Source organism: Mycosarcoma maydis, chromosome 7, assembly GCF_000328475.2.
Source record: "Mycosarcoma maydis chromosome 7, whole genome shotgun sequence".
In the NCBI taxonomy this organism is placed as follows: domain Eukaryota; kingdom Fungi; phylum Basidiomycota; class Ustilaginomycetes; order Ustilaginales; genus Mycosarcoma; species Mycosarcoma maydis.
The window spans coordinates 838,096-856,506 of record NC_026484.1 but is presented as its reverse complement, the minus strand read 5'-3'; the positions used below and the strand labels follow the sequence as shown (position 1 = coordinate 856,506).

Here is an 18,411-nt window from a genome sequence, read left to right as displayed (position 1 = left end):
TCTTGCTCGATCTCTCAAGATGGCGCTGTATGCATGAGCCGTATCATGATCGGTGTGTAAGCAGCTCATGTGGCTGCTGTGTATATGCTCCCAACTACAGTCACGAGCTTGAGTGTGGAGGAAGAGCAGTTGTCAAATCGTGAATGCGCACACGATTCGTGGATCATGACTGTGATCTCATGAATCGAATCGTGAATGGAAAATCAGCGAGCGCTTCAGTCGTGAGTCACAAGTCGCAGAATCGTGAATTGCGCTTGCCGATCCGTCACACCGTAATCACAATCACGAATCACGAATATTAATCACGAATCGTGAATTGAGTGAGGGAGTGGCGTGGGGTGAGTGAGGTAGTGAGATTCACGATTGGATGAGTGAGCAGTGTAAATCGATTGATCAGTGCACCCTCTGTGGCGCGCTGCTGTTGCTGCTGTTGCTGCTGTTTGTTTTTTTTCTGGCTAGGCGAGATGTGAGTGAATTTGATTAAAGTGATTGCACCCTGAGGGCTGTTCAGCTCTCGCACCTTTGGGTGACAACTCTTCCATTACGCTTGTCCCGTGTTCCCTTTAGTGCGCAACCATCTCGCACACCGTGGTTCGTTGCGTTGCCTCGCTCTTCCTTCGTTCTCTTGTTCAGCCAAGAGTAGCAGACCAGTGCTGTAAGTCTCGATGAAACTCACCTGATCGTCTCGCTCCGATCAGCTGCTCATTCAGCATTCTACAGGCGGCGAGACGCTCCATCCGTCATCACACAAGCACATCGCGCTTTTGCTCACTCACTTGCGTTTCTGTCTTGCTCTTTCTGCCTCTGTTCCATCACTCGCCTTTCATCGGCGAATATTCACGATTCTTGATTGATGCTGCGCTCAGCAGTCTTCGTCTCAACAAGCTTATCATTCACGCTCTACCTCTCAGCTCCGTTTCTTTCGATTTCACCTTTCGATCTCTTGGAACTCTCGGCTGTCAACACTTTTTCTCTGCTCAAAGCATGTCGTTCTCTTCCGAAAAAGGCAGCAGCCGCCGCGGCTCCATCTCGCTTGCCAGTAAGCGTCGAGGCTCTGGTACCGAGAAGCTCGAAACTCATGTGAGTACTAGCTAGCTGGTCGTTGCCCTCTTTTCCCCTGCCGCACAGTCCACCTCTGCCACTTCTACGCGCCTCTTTCTTGAGCCGATCAGCACGAGCTGCGATCGTTCAACTGCACTTCTATTGGCCTTGCCATCTCGACTTGCTCCCTCGAAACACCAACCATCTGGTCACTCTCTTCGCCTACTTTGTTATCCTCCTTTTTTTTCTCGCCTATCGTTACAATGTCGTACCTCCTCCAAGCTAGTCTCTCACTGTGTGTGGAGCGTGCAGCGCTGACGCTCAATTCTCTCGTCAAATCCTCGCTCACCAAACAGATCGCCTCATGGCACACCAGTTCCCACAAGCACGAGGAAAACCCACATGCGCACGAGGAACAGCTCAAGCAGACCTACGAGCGTTTCGAGAAGCTCTTCACCATCACGCCTCAGCGTCTGCGCATGATCACCGATCGTTTCGTCGGAGTCCTTGAGGAGGGTCTTCAGAAGGATGGTCAGACCGTGCCCATGCTCCCTGCCTATGTCTTTGGCTGGCCCACCGGTGACGAGGTCGGCTCTTACCTCGCTCTTGACCTCGGTGGCACCAACTTGCGTGTCTGCCACGTTGTTCTCAAGGGCGCCGGAAAGTTCGAGATTACACAGTCCAAATTCCGTCTCACAGAGGAGCAGAAGCAGACCGAAGGTCAGGAACTCTTTGACTTTTGTGCCGACTGCTTGGCCACTTTCATCAAGGACCACTTTGGCGACCAAAACGGCGACGTCATCCTTGAAGAGGAGCTTGCGCTCGGATTCACCTTCAGCTACCCGATGGAGCAGGACAAAATCGATCATGGCAAGCTCGTCCGATGGACCAAAGGCTTCGGCAACCCCAACACCGAAGGCCGCGACTGCGCTGCCATGTTCCGCAAATCGCTTGACAAGTTCAATTTGCCTGTCAAGATGGTCTCGATCATCAACGATACCACCGGAACGCTCATCGCCTCTAACTATGTCAACCGCGAAACCAGGATCGCCTGCATCTTTGGTACCGGCTGTAACGCCGCCTACATGGAGCACATGAAGGACATTCCCAAGATCAAGCACCTCGGCCTCCCCGAGGAAGAGGACATGGCCATCAACTGCGAGTACGGCGCCTTTGACTCGTTTCAGCACGAGCACATGGCCGAGATCCGAACCAAGTACGACGAACACATTGACCTTCACTCGAACAAGCCACACGAGCAGTCGTATGAAAAGATGATCGCCGGTCTCTACCTGGGCGAGATTTTCCGACTGTGCATCTGCGACCTGATCGACGAGGGTACGCTCTTCTTGGGCCAGAACACGTACAAGCTGGAAAAGACCAACGCCTTCGACACGGCCTTCCTGTCGTTGATTGAATCCGACCCTACGGACGAGCTTTTGACTGTGACCGGTCTGTTTACACACTTCTTTGGTATCGACACTACGATCGAGGAGAGGCAATTCTTCCGCAAGCTGGCCAAACTCATCGGTACACGATCGGCGCGTCTGAGCTCGTGCGGTATCGCTGCGCTGGTAACCAAGATGGGTTACCTGGACAAGGGATGCGGTGTGGGTGCCGACGGTTCGCTCTACTCTAAATATCCTGGATTCGCCGACCGCTTGCACCAGGCGCTCGAGGATATCTTTGGCGAAAAGGGGCGCAACATTCGCACCTACCAGGCTGAAGACGGTTCGGGTGTAGGATCGGCCATCATTGCTGCCATGACCAAGGCACGCAAGGAGGAGGGCAAGTACGCCGATGTGTAAAAAGGCAAAAAGCAGATCCGTTTTGTATCGAAAGTCTTTTTTTCGCCTCGGGTCCCAAAACTCAAATCAACCTACTCTTGTTTGACGACCCTCGAGGAAAAATCTTGGATAGGTTCATGTCCTGCGTCGTGTCTGTTTGTAGTAGCATTCGAGCTGCAACCAAGGACGCTCGAATTGACATCTTTGAGTGACGGATACGCGCAAGACAGAGCCGAGATGAGAGAAGTGGCTCGGTCACTTGTTTTACCGTTTTTGCTTGGTTGGGTCTGGTGCATCGGACTTCGCGATGCAACATTCACGATTCGTGATTACGATATTAATACTTTGCAGCGAAAAGAAAAGAAAAGAAATTCAAGAGATTGCCGACTGCGCGTGGCCGGCAATGTCTGCATTGCGGAGAAGTCACCGGTCTCGAGCTGTAGCTGCCAGCTGCCTCGTAAGTTTTCGCGTGCCCAGTCACGAGTCTGTGAGTTCTTCTCAGAGATCTTTCCGCATCTTGCAGATTCACGAGCGATCAGAACAAAGGCAAATCTCGGCATGTGCTGCGAATTTTGGTGGTCATTCATGATTGAGCTGGTTGGTCGGTTCCTCGTGCTTATGCGTCAACGAATGTCGGTGCACTGTGATCGACCGAACCTGCGCAATATCGCCGTGGTGGAGGGTGGAAACCGTGCGTTGCACAGGTAATTACGAATGACCCAAAGATTGTCGCCCCCAGGACTAGAGTAGCGAAAGAGAGGCGACACATTCGTGGTTTGGGTTGATTCGTGTCGTTGGGATGCCTGCAACTGAACCTGCCAACAGGCACTGAAGGGGAGAGAGAGAGAGAGAGAGAGAGAGAGAGAGAGAGAGAGAAGAAAACATTCAACAAACACGCCGGGCGTTGGATGCGTCGTGTGCCCGGCAATCTTGAATCTCTCGCAAATCTTACGTCGACAAATTCATGATTCGTGATTGTGCCAGGCGGTTGGAAGATGTGATGAAGAGCTGCATCGCGGCACAGAAGAGCACAGTCGTGAGTGTCGGCTTTGGATAGGGATCAAACATGACCGGTCTTGGCTAACTTTTGGCTCTTTTGGCCTTCCCCGCGCGTTCGGCGCCTCCGTCCAGCTGGTTTTGGCCATCACCGCCGTCATCACTCACTCATCGGCAAGCTCAGTGGCACGTTCAGTGGCACGCTCACTCGGAACATCCGTCGGGGTCAATTTGTCCCCACCGCTCGTGCGCCCGCCTTAGCTGTCGGTCTATATAAACTTGCCTCTTCTTCGCATCATCCGATCATCCCAGCCACCATCCTTTCGTCTCGCAGTATCACGTCATTTGCCACAATGTAAGTTTCAATCAAGTTCAAGTAGGTCTTGCCCACACAATCGCAGCAGATGGTCAGCCCGTCTCTCCTCAAAAGCGTTGCTGCTGCTCATCATGCGCTTGTTGAGTCAACTCACCAGACACTGACCTTTCTCACATTCCTGCCTTGCGCCTCGGCTTCCTCTTATTGCTCGTCTGGCTTGTCCGCTTTGTTCAATTCAACGCAGGCCTGCCACTCACTTCAAGCTCAATTCTGGTGCCTCAATCCCCTCGGTCGGTCTGGGTACCTGGCAATCGCCTAAGGGTGAGGTGCGTGATGCTGTCTGCCATGCCCTCAAGTCCGGCTACCGTCACATTGGTGAGTTTCTTTGAAACAGCAATGCGCAAGACACCAAAAGGCGCTCCTGCTTCGACTCCCGCTCCCTTGGCGGACCAAGAACTGACCTCCATCCGATCGCTCCTGCCTATCCGAACTGGTGCTCGCAGACTGCGCATGGGGCTACCAGGTACGTACTCCTCTACAAGCACTTAGTGCCTTCCTGCTTACCATATCGTACCGATGTATCTGACGTTAATCCGTCTTGTGTTCTTCCTCCCTTTCTTCTCTTCCTATATTTCCGTCCCTCATTCTCGAAACGTCTTGCTGACAGAACGAGGACGAGGTCGGTGAGGGTATCAAGCTTTCCGGTGTTCCGCGTGAGGAAATCTGGATTACCTCCAAGCTCTTCGAATTCCACCACAACCATGTCCGCCAAGCTGTCCAGGACACACTCGACAAGCTCGATGTCAAGTACCTCGACCTGTACCTCATGCACTGGAACATTGCTTTCGTCCCCGAGGATGTCCCCGCTGGCCAGCTCCCCCGCGACTCCAAGAAGGACCCCGCTACGGGCAAGCACCTCCTCGACCTCGAGACCACCGAAAACTTTGTCAAGGTCTGGGCTGAGCTCGAGAAGCTTGTCGACGAGGGCATCGTAAAGAACATTGGTATCTCGAACTTTTCCATTCGCCGCACCAAAGAACTCCTCAAGTCGTGTCGCATCAAGCCAGTCGTCAACCAGGTAGAGCTTTCCTTCACCTTCCCGCAGCCCGAACTGGTCGGCTGGCTCAAGAAGCAAGACATCCTTCCCCAGGCTTACTCGCCTCTAGGCTCCACTGGTGCAAGCCAGGCTTCTCTCAGCGTCGTCGACGAGATCGCCAAGAAACACGGTGTTCAGGGTGCCAATGTTCTCATTTCGTGGCAGGTTGCTCGTGGCTGCAACCCCCTGCCCAAGTCGGTCACCCCTGCTCGTATCGAGAACAACATTAAGCTCATCGACCTCTCCGCTGAGGAGCTCGATCAGCTCGAGAAGGGCGCTCTCGCACAGACTCCCAAGAAGGTCTGCGACCAGTCTGACCTCGTCGTCCCCTCGTACGACATTTTCGAGGCCAACAACCCCACCAACAACGACAAGGTGCAGGCTGCTCAGGACTAAAACACCCATTGTCCACAAAAACGTCACAATATGCGCTAGTACTTTGGTTCTTGAAATGTCACCGAAACATGCGCTCTGCCGGTTGATCGGCTTTATGCGTTTCGTCGAGTGTCAGCAGCTCTGGGAATGCTGTGAAACATGAAGCTCGCTGTAGATGAAGTCACTGAGTTTGGGTCGCAACCGGTGATCGTGTCGTCTGCAATCACGAATCACGAATCACGAATCACGAATTTCTCGTTCCGATGTCGGATTGGGCTAGCGACGCCTCGGCGAAAGTGCCGAAAACGCACAATTCGGGGATGTCGTTAACGGTTGCACGTTGAAACCATTCGTGATTGTTCACATGTGACTTGCTTCATCGACCCACGCCATTGTGACTTTTTAGTCGATCGCCCACACGGTGTTGGGCGTTACGTCCAATGACGGGCCGTGACATTGTCATCGCGTGCCACACTAGCAGCCTAACGGACGACAAAACAAAAACCTTTGCATCCTCCGATGCTGACCGGCCTCTCTTCCGACCACTTTGACCGAAGGTTCACCGATTCCACTCTGTCGGTTCAAGTGTGCGTTGCGTTTTGGTCGGTTGACCATGCCGTCGTGCACAGCATCTGCAAGACAATAGAGCTGAGTGCTGTACGTCATGCGCTCAAAATTGTCGGTGAATGAAGCTCAAACATCTCGTGCAGCTGTTCATCATGCTCGTGGAGGCTGTAGCGACAAGCTCGGACCCAACGTGAGCTAAAAATACGATGAGCGTCATCGTTTCGATGAAAGCGCCAGTGTCGCTCTACATATACACGCAAATTGCAGAGTCGCCGTGCTTGGTGGTCTTGACCGGTCTCGATAATGCAGGTGGACACCACAAAACCACTTAAAGGGACACTTGTAACTCCATCGTCTTTAGCGCAAGGGCTCTGCAGTCTCCACCTTCTGTAAACAACCGTCACATTTCCTATCGCTTACACAAGGCGGTTGAGGCCCCAACTACCTCTTTTTTTATCACTCACTTCTCGCTCCCACAAAACTGCAGCTGCACTACAGCTGCAACTCACTGCGATCCTTAATGAGCTTCCGCGCAACCGACTTATTCTTCGACGCATTGGCATTGCAAGGAGCAAAGAATATCATGCTCGCACTCATACCACGGCTTCTTCATGTGACACCTCGGATGTTTTTTCGAGAGATCATATGAAGCCTCTCAGCGGTCCACTCTTGCGGTTTTTTTTCTCACATCCACTTTCATGTTGGAGCACCGAACGGATACGCTGCAATGGACACCACTTCTCGGCGCTTGCTTCTTGCTTCAATCACATTAAGCCCAGACCGCATCCACAGCCGCGCCTTGGTTTTCACAGCAGAAATGCCTCAGCAAGGCTACATTGACTGTGCCTTGCAGCGACGCTCGCAGTGTTGTGCCGTCGTGACCTGACCAGGAAGAGTGTCAATGAGACCTCGACTGCATTCTTGTGGCCTTTGGACCCTTACAAGGGCATTTCCTGACAATCGCTACATCTCTTATGCCACCGCTGTCTCTTTCAATCTTGCCTTCCTCTCTCCACTTATCATAGATTCGCCATAGATTCGCAACATCATGTCTTCGCATGGCCGTACTCAGTTGTACAACCTTGACGTACACACTGCTCTCTTGAAGCAGGTGTCTCTGCCTCGCCTCGATGACACGCCACCCTACACCCCGCGCTCCAAGTCGCTCGACCTGCTCCGCTCCGATTCGAATACACCCGTCGCATCTCGCACCTCCCTAGACACTATCTCGACGCTCAAAGGTCAACGTATTTCGAGCCCGATCTTCTTGAACAGCAGCCTCGGCTTGAAACCGTTTCATGAAGCTCCACAGCTTCTTGGTCAGTTGCAAGATGATCGACACGAACTCGATTGCCGACAGGACGAGACTAGCGTCTCTTTCTCTGCCCTGAGAAGCTGTGCCACCCCCGGAAATGCAAGCACAAGAGCTTCGACCATGCCGCGCTACATGACTGGAACAAGAGCGCTGCAAAGCGACCTACTTCTAAGAACGCCAAGTCATCGCAAGCAAACATCGACCGACCAGTTGCTCAAGAGCAAATTCAGCATGTCGCCCGTCCAGCCATCGAAGCGGTCCAAAGCTCGCAATTCCGAGGACCGACATGCTTTTACCATCACTGTTCAACGTTTGACCGAAGGAGTTGCGAATCAGGATAATACAAGGTCTGCATTGGGCACTTGGTCGCACTCGCTCGGTATGGCCGCCAGAAAACTGCAAAGAAGTGCGTTGCCGAGAAAAGCATCCGATGAGAGCTACAATGACAATGTCCCGCTAGACGTCCCACAAGAGGCCGAAGCTGCGGTAGTTACACCAGAGAAGGGCAAAAGCTCTTTGAAAAGCTCGACTAGTCTCGCATCTATCCGACGATTCATGTGGGTAGCAATTCCTGTTTACGATAGCAAACCAAAACAAGCCCCAAAATCACAGATGCTGAAAGCTGACGTTGCATTTCTGTGATCGATCAACACAGCACGCCCTCAAGGCGAACACGGAAGGTGTCGAGCACACGTGGTCTTGCCGCATCCAGGCGGGCTATGCCGATAGTTGACAAGGTCGTTTTTGCGTCTCTTCCTACTTCATCCAATTCCAGCGAGGAAATAGCCTGGATCGGGGCGGAAGGCCGTGCCAGCTGTGATGGCCTGACCGAACCAAGGGAAGTGGACATGGATGTGGCAGGTTCGTGCAACCGAACTCATCTCATGGTTCCAGTAGCCGTAGCCACGAATCGCGCTTCAAAAAGGCATCAAAATCAAGCGGAGAGCATCACTGCACGGCGATGTGCCCCGCTTTCGCCAGAGTTCTACGAGCCTCCCAAACAGCAATCAGTGCCAGACCAAAACGGCACCAAAGGAACTGCTGATGGGACCAACGATCGACATCCTCCACCTCCGATGCCGCTCAGCAATTCCGACTCCAGTCACCAGCAACGCGTGAGCGAGCAAGCTTTAGCTCCTGAGCACGAAGCTGAACCATGCTCAGGTGCGTCCAAGCTCAAGACGCTCCAGCTACTGGCGCGGCGTCCTTTCAGCGCCTTTGGCAAAAAAGTTCGAGGGATGGAAAGATCCTGGTGGCCTACACGCAACTCACAAGAAGCTTCGAGTCGGTCAGGCTCCATCGCACATCTCGATCAGGGGGAGCTCATCGGTAAGACGCAGCCAGCAAGACGCAGTGAAGACCTTTTGTCCCGCGCATCTCCACGCGTCTTTGACTCGACGACGACAGCACAGAAAAGCCGAAGTGTCGAACTCGATCGGATCCAGTTACCATCCAAAGTCGTGCCGATCCTTTCTACCGTCAAAGTGAACTACAAGCGTCGGCCGACAATTCCGGATGTCTTTGCCAAAGCAAATCAAGATTCGGTGCAGAGTGACGTTGTTTCGTCTGATACACACACGCTAGACGGCCGTCCACGCATCTCGAACCTTCGCCACCCGTGGATGAAGCAGCTCCAGCTGCCTTCCGGTACCCGTTCAGGGTCCATCGGCGAAGTAGTGTTCGCGGACCTCAGTGTCAAGCAGATGTGGCCAAAGATGGACACCCATGAGGCTCTGTCTCCGCGGAATATCGTGCCGTCGATGTCGTTGGCGGCGGCAAGTGTAGCGTTGAGTCAGCCTCTGCCGATCGTGCCCCAAAAACAGCAGTCTCCTCGTCGGCCTCCAGCCTCATTGCTCGGACAATCACTTCCTATTCCTCCTCGAAGTGGCCGCAGTCGAGCTAGCACGATCAGCTCGCAAAGCTCCACGACATCTTCCCCTTCCGGCAAGGTGATCGTCTCACGACGGTCGTACGGACAGCGCCTTCGTTCTATCAGTACAAGAGAGGACGCTGGCAGCATCCGGTCAGTAGGCACCTCGATCCTCTTCACCGAGTCGCCGCCAAATTCGCCGGGAATGCGAAAACTCATGTCGCCGCATCATGTTTCGAGGACTCCAACCACCACGAGGATACGAAGTCCACCAATGACGGTGCTTCTGCCCAGGTACTCTCCGCATCGATCCACGAAGGTGCCTAGGCTACAGAAAAAGCCGTCTACAGCCTTTACAGACGACTCTGAAACAGGCGAAGAGCAGGAATGGATGGACGAAGTACCGATCGCCGGTTACGCCACGGTTGGAGAAGAGCTGGTCGCATTCCGATCACGGTTCTCAGATGCTTTTCCGCCAAAACGTCCTGGATTCCTAGAGATGAGCGAAGCGACGCAGACCTTGTCGAACCTTGTCAAGACATTTTCCGGCTCTTCGGGCTCGCTTAGCCTGCATTCCTCGCCTTACAAAAAAAGCGAGACACCGGATCACCAGCGGAACGGTACTGCGTGTGGGCTCTATGGGATCATGGAAGCCGACGAATCGGGCAGCACGCGTGCGTCTTCGTCGAATCATCTCACGTCTTCGGCCCGTCGGCGACTGATCAGCATCGCCAGCATGGTGTCTACCGAGGCAAATTCGAGCTTCGAAGACTCGGAAGAGCTGCAGAGGCTTTTGGATAGTATCATGGCTGCCGACTTGGGCGGGGCGAGTCATGATGTGTCCGGGTCAAAGGACATGGCGTTGCTTTCACCTTTTGGCTCGCCAGCCGAGTACAGCAACTCGCAATCGTGCGACAAGCGCTGTTCGTCACAAGCCGGCGAGAAGCCCATTCATACTGCCAGGCAGGTGGATGAGCGCCCTCCGCCGCCGAAGTTCTTGCTAAATGACCGACCCATCTCGCCGCCCGACAGCAGCTGCACAAGCGATGCCACTCACAGTCACTGTGCAGTCGCCACGACCGCGGTCAGAATGGATGCGATCGGCTGGACCAAACGCCCTGATGCGAGCACGACCATCGCTGCGACCTTGCACGACGATTCCGGCTACGCGTCGGTGAACGCTTATGAGGGTGGTTATATGCAATCGTAATTGTGATACAAAGCACATCCTTCCTGGTCGTCATGCTGCCTGTCTGTGCTGCTGTTCTAGCATCTTGTGTCTACTTTTATAAGCCAGCCATGATTCATGAGTACGGTCACGAGCGAGTCAGATCGTAAAAAATGAAGATTTCCGTCCTCGAAGCCACCCGTGGAGCCAGCAAACTGGGCGTTGCTTCGGTGCGTGGCTTCGAAAAGGAGCCGCCCCTCACTCATTCATGATTGCAGAAATTTGGCGTAGCAGGCGCTCCCCCAAGCAATCACGAATGTCAGCTCATCAAGACGTGTAAGTTAACATGATGACTGTACTGATGGGCGGATATGACGCGTATGTCAGCAGTGTTCTCGATGGCAGCAAGAACACCGGCGGCACCAAGTCCAACAGTAGTCAGGCCAAGCTGCTGGGTTCTGGATGGCTGACGTTCAACAACCACAGTGTCAGTCACATACTTCATCAGACGCTCTGGATCGCCGCGGCACTTTTCTTCGTTGCCTTTTGAGCATCACAGCAGACTCATAGGTGCATTCCCGACCAGCGGACACAAGGGCGGCTTGCTGGAAGCGACAATCATGCACAATCACGAATCATGAATGTGGCGCAAAGGTTTGAGCAGAGACGGCTGCTGGCGCAAAACGCTTCCTTTGGCTCGCTCTTGGCCTGCCTCAATCGCCGCGCAGAGCGAGCCTTCGACGACCGCAGCGCTGCCTCTTCTCTACCACCGATCTACAAGCCATCTTAGGACACAACGTCTCCAAGTACCGTTGCACGCCTCGATCCCACCGCTGTGTTCATCCGCACTCGTGACTGGAATCCTGGATCGAACCAGTGGATCGAATGTCCAACAAGGTCTTGGTTGCCGGCGCAGTGGTCCAGACAACCGAACCAATCGTGAATCGTTGGTGCATCATGTTAGTGGATGGCAGGTAGCACGCTAAAGGCAGTCACAAGAGCGATTCAGGATTCGACTGTCTGGCACCTTGCACGTGCGTTTGCTGGAAGAAGTGTCTCTGGACGTCAGGGGACGTCATCTCAGCCTCGACCTCAATCATGATTCACGTGATTGCTGGTATGGGTATTTAAGAATCACGTGAATCATGAATCATATCAAAAAAAAGGAAAAAGTCGTCCTAGGAGCCACCCGAGGAAGCACCTCCGATCTAGGCTCCTCCTCAGGAGTGGCTCTTCCAAGCACGAAGGAGCAGCCACCCGCGGTTGTTCCTAGGACGACTTTTTTTTCCTTTTTTTCACGATATGAATCAAGATCCACGATTCGTGTCTCACGGGACTCTCACAATGTCCTTTTTTGCTCTTCTCTTTTTTTATTTTCCACATCTCAATCATGAATGATCTGGCACTTGGCTCGAACGAACAGTCATGAGTCGTGAGTATGTCTAATGGCGGCTTTAAGGATGGATTTCTCCCATTCACGATTGAACGATTGAACGATTGGATCACGAATTTCACAAAGATTCAACGCGCCTCTTCGGGACAGGAACTCTTTGACCATCATGCATATATTCGTGATTCGTGATTCTGATTATAACCAATCGGGCATCTCTCTAGACAAAGGGCGACTATTGTGATTCACGATTATTGAATTTTTAGTGAATCTTTCGCGGGCGCTAGATGATCGAAGTCTCCCTTTCCTTAGAGAGGCGAGTTGGGACTGAGTAGTGGTCGAGAATCGTGAATGGTTAGGAATGTATTTGGATAGTTTGTTTTGGACAAGGGACTGACTACAAGGTGTGAGCGATCCCTCTGTATTTATGTACATGACTTGGCAGGAGTATCTTACATGAGCTTAGAACCCTATACGTCGCCTGCTCATACAGCTGACTAGCCGTGGCCACAACTGGCCAGATGTATGAGTCTGTTCTCCCTCAGTTTCTTCCACTTGGTGCGAGTCTGTAACCAACGGCATATTCCCACAGTCGTCCAGCGACTTGTGTGAATCTACTCTGCGCTCCTCGCTACCAGCGCTGTGTCATGAATCGTGGAAACTCTGGTGAGCTACGATACTCGTGGGCATATTCGTGATTCGTGATGTGATTGCGGACATACGTGATAACTACTGCAGGCTTGCCCGTTCCCGTCCGGTTCATGAAATTGTTGAGGATAAATTCATTCCCATCTAGTCACTCACGACTCGTGTGTCCCGGTCAGGACGATCAGACTAAATGCCAATCGCAGATATTCGTGATTCTAACAGCGACGGCGACAAAATCGTGAACAGCGCTCATCAAGAATTGAACCAAACGTGATCAATCACAATCGTGAATTACGAATTCACGATTCACGATCTGTACATCCACCGATTGTTAAAAAATCATGAATCTGCATGTCTCTCCTTGTCTTTCTCGACGATGTTGATATCCTCATTCACGATTCACGATTCGTGATTAGCCGATTTTGTGACATCGTCCAGACATAAAATGCATTTATTTGCCATTGGTCATTCGTGATTTTGATTGATTTGTGATTCGTGATTAGTTATTCACATTCACGATTCTGTGATTTTTCTTGCAATCACGAATCATGAATAAGAGTTACTCTGTGTCTCAATACTCACCACTCATGACTCGCGTCAATCGTGTGTTGCAGTCATGAGTCGTGAGTCCGTGAATCTACGACTCGTGACTGTCGACCTCCTTCGGATGCCTGAGATCCGCTGCGCTCTCAGTCATGAGTACGTACTTCTCCTCTCTGGACGATGCCCTCGCAAGCTGCTGACTTTGCCAATAACTCTCTTGCAACAGTTACGAGTACCTTCTCGAATTGCTAGGCTACGAATAACATGCATTCATTCATGATTATTATTTTGCTCCAATACCATGTCTTGTGTGATCTCCAATGCGACGGCAAGCTAATGAGAGGATGGCCGTCCTCGGAACCACCCTAGGAGTCACCTGCAAGGGGTGGTTTCTGCGAGAAGCCAGCTAGGAGCCACTCAGGGTGGTTCCCGGGGTGGATTTTAGGTCGACTTTCTTTTTCACGACGTGATTCAAAATCACGAATCACGAATTTCACCAGTGTGAGTGGTAAACAAGTCATGAGTCATGAGTTCGTGATATATACCGGATTCACGATTACCCTTAATTCTAATTCAGGTGGCTTTAGAAATGCTCTGTGTTGAAGAACGCGTTTTGGACTCAGCGTAACGCCAGCGCGTCACGCGCATGTACTCAGTAAATGCGTGTTAAAATCACGAATATCTGCGATCGGCATTCAATTCATCATTTAAAATCACTCATGACTTGACTCACACACGAGTGACTACTCACGACTGGACAAGAACGAGTTGTGAGTGGCAGGTGTATTCAAATTCTTGGTGAATCCTTAGCGGGCGCTAGATGATCGAAGTCTCCCTTTCCTTAGAGAGGCGAGTTGGGACTGAGTAGTGGTCGAGAAGCAGTCGTCCAGCGACTTGTGTGAATTTACCCTGGGCTTCTCGCTATCAGTGCTATGTTATGAACCAGGTAAACTCTGGCGTTCTGAGACACCTACTCGTACCCGTCCAGTGACTGAGAGGGTTGCGGACATTCCGCGAGCTTCCTCGTTCCTGTCCGGTCACTCGTGTGTACCGTTTGGGTAACTCGTGACTGCAAGGGTTGCATGATTGAGGGCGATCAGACTAAACGCCAATCGCAGATATTCTAACAACATAGGCTCGGACATCAGGGTGGGTCTGTATTCCAGCTCAGGAGAGAGTCTACAGTATGAATGGACCCGAGGAGGACGAGCACCCATGGAGGAAGTCATCCGAGACCCTGGCGGCTCGAATGTTTGGGCAGAACACTCTCCGGAAGCTGAAGAGTACACTAGTGATGAGATTGACCTCTTCAGATAGCATAAAGTTCTTGAGTTGATCCTTTGTACACGTAGACAAAAATATCTAATCGTATATGAAAATTGAGCCGTTATCCTGAATAAAAGGAAAAAGTCGTCCTAGGAGCCACCCCGGCAAGTGGCTTCTCGCAGCAACCACCCCTCGCAGGTGGCTCCTATGGTGGCGCTAAGGACGACTTTTTTTCTTTTTTCACATTATTAACAGCCAAAGATGCCCCTGCCCTAATAGCATAATGTCGATAGCAAGATCCCGCAGAAAAGCTTGACATGAGTCAACAGCATTACGTCTCTGATACATTTCCATGAAGGTTTCAACGGGAGACTCAAAGTGAGAGAATGTGTTCATGCGCCTCATCAGTCGTAGCAGGGCTAGTCGTGAGTCAGAGCTACATGAGAAGCTGATGTATAGGGAGAAGCTCACGTAGGATGGAACGTCTTCGAGCTTCACGCTTGATGATACCCCTGTGACTGGCAAGCTGATTGGAGTTCGATAGGTACACAAGTTGAAGCTCGATGCTCAGCGTCTTGCCACTCGGTACAAGGCAAGACGGGTCGCTCACGGTTATACACAGCCTGGCCTGGGCTATGATCAGACAATCAGTCCGGTCGTCCGCCTGCAGACCGTAAGCATGCTTCTCGCTCTTGTGTGTCGCTATGAGGCTCCACACTGCTCAACTAGACGTAATTACTGCGTTCTTGAACGGTAAAATATACAAGGGTGTCTATGTCCGTATCTCTCCAACGTTCGAGGCGCTCAAGAACGACGGAAAGTGCTAGTCACATTCGTGATTCGTGAATTGAGCAAGTCTGTGAGTCACACTCACTTTTTTGGATCTGAATCAGAATGGACTTTGCATTTCTGCAGCATCCAATCATAAAGATCGACGGCAATCTCGATAGGTCGGTCACCTCTCTCGGTAAAGCATTTAGCCTTCAACTGAATAGAGAAGCTGTTTATGATGACGGACCTAAGCAGCGTGTCGGCATCAGCAAAGGTGGTGGCCTTGAAATCGAGCACATCGCATGCGAAAGGAATTATGGATAGCTTTTCGCGGAGCTGTCGACGCCAAGTGTGAACGGAGACTTTCTTCGGGTCCAGTAAGGATTTGTCCTCCCATTACAACTCATGACTTGTAGTTGAGCGTCAACAAAGTCTTGAGGAGATAGCTCATCAGATGCGTCAGTTCTAGAGGCGTACTAGGGGTGGCTTCACGACCGCGTAAGGCTTGTGAGCGCTTGCTTCTGATCTTTGAGCATCGCTGTGAGCGTCTTGAGTATGGGCAGAGCTTCGATGAACATCACTCGGGGCGCGAAAAGCATAAGGGACACTATCGTTGTCCTTATCTCCATCGATTGGAAGAATTCTGGATCGAGGACCTGAGTGGCATTGCGAAGTTGACCCTGGGTCTGATCTGTCTGCCTATGTCGATGCGGTTCCGAAAAGGTCCTAGCTCATGGTAAGTAAAGTACACGTCACTCATGACTGAAGCATTCCACCGCGGTGATGAGAGGTGTGACCATCTGCTTGCCTTCGATTTCTGAGGCGTAATCAAACACTAGTGTATAGGTCTTGAGCCATCTGAGGCAGCTGAGGGAGTAATTCATCGATAGGTCGGATAAAGTCATCTCAAAGGGTACTAGTAGTCAAGAGTGAGTGTCGATATCTTGAAGAGAAGGCCTGAAGTTCAGGAGGATATGAACGACGTCTCAACCGGTAGGCCGTGCTGTCTGGCATTGTTGTGTAAGGTGGAGTTGTCAGGCTAGGGCAATTGGACAATCTTGGTACACAGTCACGAGTCTTTGCTAGGTTCGCAAAAACTGATAAATTACTTGATAACTTACCTGATTGACTGAGTCAAGAGAGAGGAAAAATGACAAAAGAAAAATCTGGCTCGGTATGAATACCTTACCAGAGCTAGTTATCAGAAACGTGTCAGGTCGTAGGAGTAGCTGTGTAGAAATCACTAAGAGTGTGAGCGTAAAAGCTGAGTCTTGGATCGTTGAAGTCCCACGCAGACTCGAAGTGTGTACACACTTCAGATGTTGTCACGAAATCTGTGGACTGGCTATAGGCTCAGACATACAGTATGAGCCAGTATAGGCTCAAGTGTGTTGGCACGTCATAGGCTCAAATGAAGTGAGTGACCGAGAATGACCGAACGGCGTCCAAGAGCTTGAGAGGAAGTCGGAGACAGAGCCGAGCCGAGCGAAGCGAGGTCCAAGGCTTGTCTGTGATGGCTAACGATCACGTTAGCTTCTTACCGTGGTGTATTCTTCAGCAGCTATCGCCTCAAGAAAGCACTCTAAGAACTCAAGCAAGCCAGTTGCTTATGGCATGCTGCCATCGACGAACAGCCTCTGGCGTTTGTTTTTAAGCGCTTCCGTACGGAACCCTGCGTCTACGTACGTGGAACCAAGGATGTGGTAGTGATGTTGATGCGGAAAGATATCAACGAAGCTCGTACTATCTATGCCAATACACCAAAAGTACATCTAACATCAGAAAAGCTACTAGCATCTAATACACAGAAAAATTACTATTACAGCTTATAATCTAGATACTTGCCTTCTATGTCGACAACTTACTCGTGATAACGCAACCTCATCTCGGAATTGGCGAGTCAGGCAGCAGTTGTCTGTCGTCTTCAGCAGCATCACAGATCAGGGATGTATGTCCCACATCATCGGCTTGAACGTCAAGTACGATCGTAAAGCACGTACGCTTTCGGCGGTTGTTCAAAGCGGGTCCATGAAGGTGTTCTGGAGAAATTTGGTACGAGCGCAGCGTGGCAGGTGCACTCACCCGCCACGGAGACGATCAATACGTTGGGTTCACGACACATGACAGGGCGATACAAGACCTGACACTATGAATCACTAGTCGTATCTCTACTCCTGATTGCTCAAGGAGCCCGCCCTGACATAGCATTTGAGGTCTGTCGATGTGCTCGATTTGTTCCAACCCCATGAGCGAGCACCTAGCTGCAGCGATTCTTCATGCCCTGTAACATATTCGTGATTCGTGATTCGTGAGATGTGATTCGTGATTTTCATGACGAAGGTGGAGGCATGCAAAACGCGTTCTAACAATAGACATCAAAGTACGGATGCCGCACGTGGCGCATGGTCGTGTCTGAGGAGTACAAAGATCTTCGCGTGAATCATCAGACTGCAGGGCGATTCCTTGTCTTGACTCGTGACTGCTCCTGCTTTCCATCACAGCAACTTCCGGGCGAGGCAGTCATGTCCGTCAAATTGCTGACACCGCTGTGCAACGGAATTTCTGCTACTCGGTTCGTGCAAAGCTTCCAGCTGCCTGGACGACCAGGACATTTTCAAGGCCTCCTCTCGACCCACCCCTATCAAGATGAGGTCGAGTGGCCCGCTTTGAAAGCATGGTCTTTCCCTGGACCTGATGACCGAGAGACGCTCGAAGGACTCAGGAGGCCCGAAACGGCAGACTTGATCGTGCCGGTCGAGATCTCCGAGCCCAACGTGGGTTATAATGCCGGGAGCAACAAGTGGGATCGCATTGAGATGACTTTCTCTCTCTTCCTTGATGCTTTCATCCAACGCAAGATCCCTTGGTCGCACGAAAACGGAGCTGAGGAACAACAGCTTGTGGGCTATTTGGCTCAGTTTGATCTGCTGTCGAAGGCACCTAGCCTAGCGAAAGAGGCTCCAGGGCTACCGCACACACTGGCAGGACCAAAGGGAGCAAAAGAGCAATGGCGTAGCAATGTGTGGATCGGGCCGGCAGGCACATTTACCCCAATACATCGTGATCCGTATGAGAACATGTTTGCCCAGGTTGTCGGCCGCAAGCGGGTCCATCTGTTTGCTCCGGTGCTGGCTCCGTACCTCTATATCAAAGAGGACGGGCCTCAGAAGAATACATCAGCTATTGCGAGTGAGCAAGAGCTTTTATCTCCACCACCGGATCGACCACTGATCTCTACCGCGCTCGCATCAGAAGGCGCCTT

At 51.7% G+C, this 18,411-nt stretch overlaps 6 protein-coding genes across 6 annotated transcripts; all 6 read left to right on the top strand.

The window, feature by feature from the left end:
* Window positions 1-984: 984 nt before the first annotated feature.
* Window positions 985-2,849, top strand: UMAG_11945 (putative hexokinase; the record flags this gene model as incomplete). The annotated part of the gene is made up of 2 exons (XM_011391268.1): window positions 985-1,080; window positions 1,398-2,849. The coding sequence occupies 2 exons, from the start codon at window positions 985-987 to the stop codon at window positions 2,847-2,849; spliced, it is 1,548 nt and encodes a 515-aa protein (XP_011389570.1).
* A 1,328-nt stretch (window positions 2,850-4,177) lies between these two features.
* On the top strand, window positions 4,178-5,632 carry UMAG_11944 (putative glycerol 2-dehydrogenase (NADP(+)); the record flags this gene model as incomplete). Its single annotated transcript, XM_011391267.1, has 4 exons — window positions 4,178-4,179; window positions 4,385-4,515; window positions 4,644-4,663; window positions 4,808-5,632. Coding segments are annotated over 4 exons (978 nt in total).
* Window positions 5,633-7,226: 1,594 nt separating this feature from the next.
* Window positions 7,227-10,573, top strand: UMAG_03092 (uncharacterized protein; the record flags this gene model as incomplete). Its single annotated transcript, XM_011391149.1, has 2 exons — window positions 7,227-8,050; window positions 8,149-10,573. 2 exons carry the CDS (start codon window positions 7,227-7,229, stop codon window positions 10,571-10,573), a joined length of 3,249 nt encoding a protein of 1,082 aa, XP_011389451.1.
* A 131-nt stretch (window positions 10,574-10,704) lies between these two features.
* On the top strand, window positions 10,705-11,321 carry UMAG_03091 (uncharacterized protein; the record flags this gene model as incomplete). Its single annotated transcript, XM_011391148.1, has 3 exons — window positions 10,705-10,761; window positions 10,810-10,867; window positions 11,083-11,321. 3 exons carry the CDS (start codon window positions 10,705-10,707, stop codon window positions 11,319-11,321), a joined length of 354 nt encoding a protein of 117 aa, XP_011389450.1.
* Window positions 11,322-14,764: 3,443 nt separating this feature from the next.
* UMAG_03090 (uncharacterized protein) lies at window positions 14,765-15,473 on the top strand (the record flags this gene model as incomplete). The annotated part of the gene is made up of 3 exons (XM_011391147.1): window positions 14,765-14,803; window positions 14,923-15,051; window positions 15,294-15,473. 3 exons carry the CDS (start codon window positions 14,765-14,767, stop codon window positions 15,471-15,473), a joined length of 348 nt encoding a protein of 115 aa, XP_011389449.1.
* Window positions 15,474-17,671: 2,198 nt separating this feature from the next.
* On the top strand, window positions 17,672-18,411 carry UMAG_11943 (uncharacterized protein; the record flags this gene model as incomplete). Its single annotated transcript, XM_011391266.1, has 1 exon — window positions 17,672-18,411. A coding segment is annotated over one exon (740 nt), but the record flags the coding sequence as incomplete, so codon positions are not given.